Source organism: Nicotiana tabacum, chromosome 23 (genome assembly GCF_000715075.1).
Source record: "Nicotiana tabacum cultivar K326 chromosome 23, ASM71507v2, whole genome shotgun sequence".
Lineage (NCBI taxonomy): Eukaryota > Viridiplantae > Streptophyta > Magnoliopsida > Solanales > Solanaceae > Nicotiana > Nicotiana tabacum.
Window position 1 is genome coordinate 144,716,163 of NC_134102.1, and position 8,204 is coordinate 144,724,366.

Sequence of the window (8,204 nt, forward strand, 5' to 3'; positions counted from 1 at the left end):
TGTAGTTACAAGATCATACCAAAATGAAGGAAAGGTTTAGCCTTAACATACATTAACACAATATTTCCAATAACCACGTTGAACTCGTCTCTTCGCACCTTAATATACAACAATGATAATAATACTATCATTAAGTTACGAAAGGTACAACTATCACAAAATGAATGATAGGCTTATTTTATATTAAAACGGGCAGCATCTCCCCTATTATCTTCACTTCCTCCAAATTCAAGATAACACCAAAAAACACAAGAACACAACAATAACAACATATATACATTATTTTCCAACCTTATATACACCACAAAATTCTACAAAACAACCGAACACACCCCAATCTCTTCATACACAAAATAACCACCGTAGTAGTGTCAAATAGCCCGAAAATGTTACGACGAGCAACCAGCCCACCACCCTACATTTATGTGTTGTTTATCCACACCCTTTATCCTCTAAAACTCCCTAAAACAGTAGCAAAACCTTCAATTCAACAGCAACACTAAACACTCCACTACAAGTTGAATAACTCGAACTTATGGCTTTTGATCACCTTCCCGTGAGTTCTTAGAAATATAGAACGACTTCCCATAAATTTAAAGCAGAAAAAATGGATTAAATAGAGCAGTAAACTTACCTTATTTGTTGAATAACTCAGCTCCTATCTTGGTTCTTCAAACTCTAGGTTTTTCCTCCAACTAGAACTTGAAAAGGAGAGAAAATCAATTAGGGTTTGTGTGCAATTTTTGGAAGGATGTTTATAGGGGTTTAGGTCTGGTTATTGTTCCCTAAGATCAGTGTATTTTATGAAGGAAAGAGGGCTTTAAAATGTCTCTTTGGACGCCCTAACTGGCCCATATTTGGACACATATAATCCTCTCATTTAAGCAAGTAGGTGACACACCTATTTGTCACCTAGCAGTCTTGCAAAAACGCATATATCTCTCAACTCCGATGTCGTATTGACAAACGGTTTGATGAGTTAGAAAATATACAAATAGATATTAAATTTGATGGGTAGAACACGCCGTAACTCTAAGTATATTGGGAGAAAATTCAGTTACATTTGACCCAAATTTGAGCAAAACTTATGAATGTAACATGTGATGACTTTCATAGACTTTTGTTACACAAATCTCTTGACCTCAAACTTAACACATGACTATACTTAAACTAAAATAAATCGTAACATAACCCTCTTATCATGTTAAGAACCCTAGTTTGCTTACGAGGCACTTTTACGTACGAAAACAAATAGGGTGTAACATTGTTATCTTTACTGACACTTCGCATTTGCCAAGTTGATGTCGTAATTGCGACATCTAAGGCCATTTTCTATATTTCTTCTTTTCAACTTATTTTGACTCATTTTCACTTGGTTTCTTCATGATCACTTCTAAATCACATAGAACTTGTAAAATAGAAGTAAACGACATTAAACACACGATTTTATCAATCAAACATAGGAAAAATCTAAGCTTAAAGACGAGATAAGTTGGTAAAATACCAACTTATCATCCTCCAGCTCCCTACCCTCAAAGACTTTCCAAGAAAAAATGTGATAATCAATTCAAGAAGTTCATTCAAATGATGAAGAGTCTTTCAATTAATATGCCATTTGTAGAAGCTTTGGAACAAATGCCTGGTTATGCAAAGTTTATGAAAGATCTTGTGACTAAGAAGCGGTCAATGATTTTTGAAACTATCAAGGTCACTCATCAAGTGAGTTCAATTTTTCATTCCATGTCTCCTAAGTTGGAGGATCCTGGTACTCTCACGATTCCTGGAACAATTGGGAGTACCGACTTTACCATTGCTCTTTTTGATTTTGGGGCGACTATCAATTTGATGCCCTGTTCAGTTTTCATAACTTTGGGAATTGGGAAACCAAGACCCACATCTATGGGTTGCAAATGGCGATCGTACCATGAAGAGGTCATTGGTTGTGATTGAAGATGTTTTGGTCCGGGTTGATAAGTTCATTCTTCCGGTGGAATTTGTTATTCTAGATTGTGAAGTTGATTATGAAGTGCCTATCATTATTGGGAGACCTTTACTTGCTACGGGTAAGGCTCTTTGTGATGTGGAAGATGGAGAACTCACGTTTCGGGTTGGTGATGAACAAGTGATATTCCTTGTGTGTAAGTCTATGCCACAACCAAATAACAACGAGGTGTGTTTTTGTGGATTTTGTGAGCGATATTATTGTTGATGATACAAGTGCTATAATCAATATTGATTATATGTTGGAAATCATTTTTCTCAATTTTGATGATGACGAGAAGGATGGTTTCATGGAATGTGTGAATTCTTCGCAACGAATGAGCTTGTACAACTATGCACCCCGAAAAATATATTTGGATCTTGAGAATTGGAAGACTTCTCCTACAAAGCCTTCCATCGAAGAGCCACCTACTTTGGAGTTGAATTCATTACCTCCACAACTTCGGTATGAATTTCATAGCCCTTGTTCTACTTTATCGGTTATTATTTCCTCCTATTTGACTAACGTGTAGGTTGATTCCACATTGGCGTTGTTGCAAAAGAGGAAGAAAGCTATTGGTTGGACTTTGGCGGATATTCGGGGTATAAGCCCACCTTTTTCTTGCATAAGATCAAGTTGGAAGATGGTGCTAAACCATCCATTGAACATCAAATAAGACTCAATGAGGCTATGCAAGAAGTTGTCAAGAAGGAGATTATCAAGTGGTTGGATGCCGGGGTTGTCTACCCCATCTCCGATAGTTCATGGACCTCTACGGTTCAATGTGTCACAAAGAAAGGGGCAAGAATGTTGTTACAATGATAAGAATGAGTTGATTCCTACAAGAACGGTGGTCGGTTGGAGGGTTTGTATGGATTATCATATGCTCAACAAAGTTAAAAGGAAGGATCATTTTTCACTTTCTTTCTTAGACCAAATGCAAGATAGATTGGCCAACCAAGCTTTCTATTGTTTTCTTGATGAGTACCCGTGCTACAACCAAATTCTCATTGCTCCGGAAGATCAATAGTAAAAAAACTTTACATGTCCCTATGGTACTTTTGCTTTCAAGTGGTTGCCTTCTGGTTTGTGCAATGCACCGGTGACTTTTTAATAGTGTATGATGGCTATTTTCACGGACATGGTGGAGGACTACCTTGAAGTTTTCATGGATGACTTCTTTGTGGTTGGGGATTCTTTTGATGATTGTCTTGCAAATTTGGACAAAGTGTTGTCTAGATGTGAAGAGACCAATTTGGTGCTCAATTGGGAGAAACGCCATTTCATGGTTGATGAAGGCATTGTCATTGGCCATAAAATCTCAAGAAATGGAATTCAATTTGACAAGGCAAAGATTGAGGTGATTTCTAATCTTCCACCCCAAACTTTAGTGAAGGGTGCGGAGTTTCCTAGGCCATGCGGGTTTCTACCGGTGCTTTGTCAAAGATTTCCCTAAAGTTGTGTACCTATTGTGCAAGCTCCTTGAGAAGGATGCCAAGTTCCATTTCAATGATGATTGTATGATGTCTTTTGAACTATTGAAACTCAAGTTGACAACTACTCCTATCATTACCGCTCCAAATTGGAGTTTGCCTTTTGAACTAATGTGTGATACACGTGATGTAGCGGTTGGGGCTGTTTTAAGGCCACGTATTAACAACACTTTTCATCCTGTTTCCTATACTAGTAAGATGATGAATAGTTCCCAAGTCAGTTAAACCATTACGGAGAAAGAGCTCCTTGATATTGTATTTGCCATTGATAAGTTCCGATCATACTTGATGGGTGCCAAGGTTATTGTCCACACGAATCATGCGGTGCTTCACTATCTTATGAGAAACAAGGATTCTAAAGCTCGGTTGATGAGATGGGTACTCTTGTTGCAAGAATTTAATTTTGATATTCAGGATAGGAAAGGTAGTAAAAACCATGTGGCAGACCACTAGTCTCGTTTGGAGAAGGAGGGGAGGCCACATTATGGCCTTGAAATCAATGACTCCTTCCCCGATAAGCAACTATTGGCAATTTCAATAAAAGCAGTGTAGTGGTTTGCGGACATGGAAAATCTTCTTGTGAGTGGAATCATTCTGGATGAGTTCTCTTCAAACCAAAGGAAGAAGCTCAAAAGAGATCGTCAGATTATTATTGGGATGAACCATACCTTTTCCGGATTTGTACGGATGGGGTGATTAGAAGTGTGTACAGAAGAAGAGCAAGGCGATATTCTTGGTGCTTGTCATTATTCGCCATATGGTGGTCATCATGGTAGAGCAAGAACGGCGACCAAAGTTCTTAGTTGTGGTTTCTATTGGCCTACACTTTACAAGGATGTAAGTGACTTAGTGAAAAGATGTGATGAATGCCAGCGAGCCGGTGGAATTTCAAAGAACAATGAGATGCCTCTCACAACCATCTTAGAGATTGATATTTTCGATGTTTGTGGCATTCACTTTGTGGGACATTTTGTGAGTTCTTGTGGAAACACTTACATCTTGGTCGCGGTGGATTATGTGTCCAAATGGGTTAGGCCATTTCATTACCCAACAATGAGGCAAAAAGTGAAGTGGCTTTCTTGACGAAGACTATTTTTACAAGATTTGGCACTCTGTGTGCAATCATAAGCGTTGGGCGGTCATACTTTTGCAACAAGACTTTTGACATTTTAGTTAGCAAGTCTGGTGTTACTCACAAAGTCACGACTCCCTATCATCCACAAGATAGTGGTCAAGTGGAAGTCTCCAACACGGAGATAAAGGGTATCTTGTCTGAAACGGTGAATGCTAATCGGACAGATTGGTCCAAGAAGCTTGATGATGCATTATGGTCTTATCGTTCGGCTTACAAAACACCTATCGGAATGTCTCCATACCGGTTAGTGTTCGGGAAAGCTTGCGATCTTCTAGTGGAACTAAAGCACAAAATGGACAGAAGAATGTTTTGATAGGATAAAATAATATTTGTAAAATCCACCTGTGTTAGTCCCCCTACCCCCGACCCCCCCCCCCCCCCCGAACACTAGAAACTGCTGCTATTGTACATGTATATTCTGGATAATGCATTCGGATGGATGTTGGGACTTATTACATGAGCAAGAATTTTACACAGTACGAGGCAAAATATACTTTGTTAGAGCGAACCTGCTGTGCTTTGACATGGATCGCTCAGAAGTTAAGGCACTACATGTCGGCACACACCACACATCTGATATCCCGATCCTCTCAAGTACAACTTCCAGAAGCCGATGCCTATTAGAAAGCTAGCAAAATGTAAGATTCTTCTCAGCGAGTTTCATATTGTGTGCGTAACGTGGAAAGCTATCAAAGGACAAGCATTAGCTGACCATCTTGCAGAGAACCCGATGGAAAAGGACCACGAGCCACTCACTATGTACTTTTTGGATGAAGAAGTGTTGTTCACAGGGGAGGATATTGCAGAGTCGTACCCATGGTGGAGAATGTTTTTCGACGAAGCAGCAAACTTCAAAGGTGTAGGGATTTGGGTAGTCTTAATTTTTGAGTCAGGACAACATTACCCAACTTCAATGAAGATAAGGTTTCCTTGCACCAATAATATAGCTATGTATGAAGCATGCATCCTCAGGATTAGGATAGCCATCGACATGAACATCAAGGAACTTCTGGTCATTGGAGATTCTGATCTACAAAGAGTTGTGCAATAAATTAATCAAGATCGAATTCAGACATGTTCTCAAAATCCAGAATGAGTTTGCCAACACTCTAACAACCTTGTCATCTATGATCCAGCATCCAAATAGGAATTACATCGACTCTATTGAGATAGAGGTTCAGGATCAGCATACATACTGTCTCCATGTAGATGAAGAGGCAGACGATAAGTCATGGTACTATTACATCAAAAGGTTCCTTGAACCAAGAGAATACCTAGATAATGCCACCTGTGGTCAGAAACGAGCATTAAGAACAATAGAAAATCACTTTTTCCTTAATAAGGAATTCTTGTATAGGAGGATACCAAACTTGTGTCTGTTAAGGTATGTAGATGCCACAGAAGCGACCAGATTACTGGAAGAAATACACGCAGGAACATGCGGACCTCACATGAATGGTTTCACTTTGGCCAGAAAGATTTTGTGAGCTGGATAATTTCTGATGAACAGGGAAAGCTAAAGTATCTGTTACATGTAGAAGTGTCACCAGTGCTAGATTCACGGGGATTGCATCCAAGTTCCACCTAACTATGTGAATGTAATAGGTTCTTCTTGGCAGTTCGCCACTTGGGCATGCACGTGATAGGACCTATAGAGCATGCTGCATCAAATGGACACCATTTCATCCTGGTAGACATCGAAGACTACACCAAATAGGCTGAAGCTTATACATACAAGGCCGTTATGAAGAAAGTGGTAGCAGATTTCATCTATAACAACATAGTATGCCAAGTCGGGATCCCAGAGTCAATCATCACCGATAATGCTGCCAACCTCAACAGCGATCTCATGAGGGGATTTGCGATAAGTTCAGAATAGTCCATCGTAGTTCCACAGCCTATAGGCTACAACTGAATGGAGTTGTTGAAGCAGCCAATAAAAACATCAAAAGGATCTTATAAAAGATAGTGGAAAATCACGGACAATGGAAGGAGAAATTATCCTTCGCTTTATTGGGTTACTGAAACACCATGACAATCCACCAGGACAAAATAATACATGTTGATATATGATACCGAAGTTGTGATAGCCACAGAGGTCGAGATACCATATTTAAGGGTCATTCAAGAAGCCAAGTTAGAAGACGCATAATGGATACGAGTTAGACAGGAGCAACTTATGCTCATTGATGAAAAGAGAATGGACGCAGTATGCCATGGTCAGTTGTATCAAATAAAGATGACTAATGCATTCAACAAGAAGGTGAAACCTTGGTAATTCACACCGGGACAGTTGGTTTTGAAGAAGATATTCCCTCATCAAGAAGAAGCCAAGGGAAAGTTCGCACCGATTTGGCAAGGTCCTTATGTTGTCCATCAAGTGTTGCCGGGAGGAGCATTGATCCTAGTAGAAATCAACGGCAGAGTCAGCCTGAAACCCATCAACTTAGATTGAATCAAGAGATACTACATTTGAAGACAGTAGAATTAGGGTTTTGTTTTAACGAAACTATGCCAGACCTGACTTCCCACGGTGGGATACTTAGGCAACCCACGTAGGGTCCGTTCCCCCCTTTTTTTAATAGAAAATCCAAATATCATTATACTCGGAACCATGCCACGACTTGATTTCCTTTGATGGTAATATGTAGTAAATCCTCATCATATTCAATCATATATTGTAATTAAACTATGTCTTGGTCTGATTCCATTTGGATACTTAGGCAGTCTGAGTTAGACTCGGCCACTTCATCTCAATTTCTTATCAGTTTTCATCTATTGTAACTGAAATACATTTTGACCTTATTCCATTTGGATATGTCGGCTTCCTGAGTCAGGATCGATGAATATCAAAACTCATTTTTCATTTTGTTACCCTCAAATGATGTTTAGACTTGATTCCGTTCGGATACGTAGGAAACCCTAGGAAAACCTTTGTAGTGCATTCTTTTAGATTATGACGCAATCACGACAGCAAGAAGCTACGTCACCAGGGGCATCTCTGGAATCAACATAAATGGGATAGAGTCATCAAGAAACAACATTTGCATCAGAGGGAACTTCCAAACATGTCATAATTCGGAACGACTGCATTTGCCATAAAAATGAACAATTTTCAAAAAAAATGTGTTTTCTTGAAAACTATCATTCCACCTACCCAACTTCGTAGCATAATCTCATCAAATCTAGGTCAAGGCCAGGCCTACAGTCAACACAAACCAACACCCCCTCTGCTAAGAATTTTCTTTTGAACGCAAGACAAATAGGAAACAATGAATGTTGGGACACACTCGGAACAATGATGGACCCACTACCATCTCATGAACCCTTATCTTTCTTTCATTATTCAATAAATTTTCTCATATGATAAAAGAATAAATTTGAATTCTTTGCGGGTACTTTGGAGCCAAGTCTTTGATGCAATTAGAGCACACTACATATAGCAAACTACCTGCTCAACCAATCAAAGCGCCTTGTATATAATGAGTCATCGGCCTCGCCAATCAGAGCCATGTATATAGAAAACCGTCTGCTCAACCAAGTGGAGAACCTTGTATATAACGAGCCACTGGCCTCGCAAATCATAGCCATGTGT

The 8,204-nt window shown here is 39.4% G+C and overlaps 1 protein-coding gene across 1 annotated transcript; it reads left to right on the forward strand.

Annotated features, from left to right (window-relative positions):
• The first annotated feature begins 5,222 nt into the window (after window positions 1-5,222).
• Window positions 5,223-6,326, forward strand: LOC142177416 (uncharacterized). Its single transcript, XM_075245906.1, has 3 exons — window positions 5,223-5,648; window positions 5,746-5,993; window positions 6,215-6,326. Exons 1-3 carry the CDS (start codon window positions 5,223-5,225, stop codon window positions 6,324-6,326), a joined length of 786 nt encoding a protein of 261 aa, XP_075102007.1.
• Window positions 6,327-8,204: the final 1,878 nt, after the last annotated feature.

What these genes read in the sequence shown, in the direction of transcription:
- LOC142177416 (XM_075245906.1), top strand. Translation starts at nt 5,223, where the DNA reads ATGCCTATTAGAAAGCTAGCAAAATGTAAGATTCTTCTCAGCGAGTTT. An exon ending in GAGATTCTGATCTACAAAGA is followed by an intron (nt 5,649 to 5,745) that starts GTTGTGCAATAA and finishes TCTATGATCCAG; the next exon opens with CATCCAAATAGGAATTACAT. An exon ending in CCAAACTTGTGTCTGTTAAG is followed by an intron (nt 5,994 to 6,214) that starts GTATGTAGATGC and finishes TGAATGTAATAG; the next exon opens with GTTCTTCTTGGCAGTTCGCC.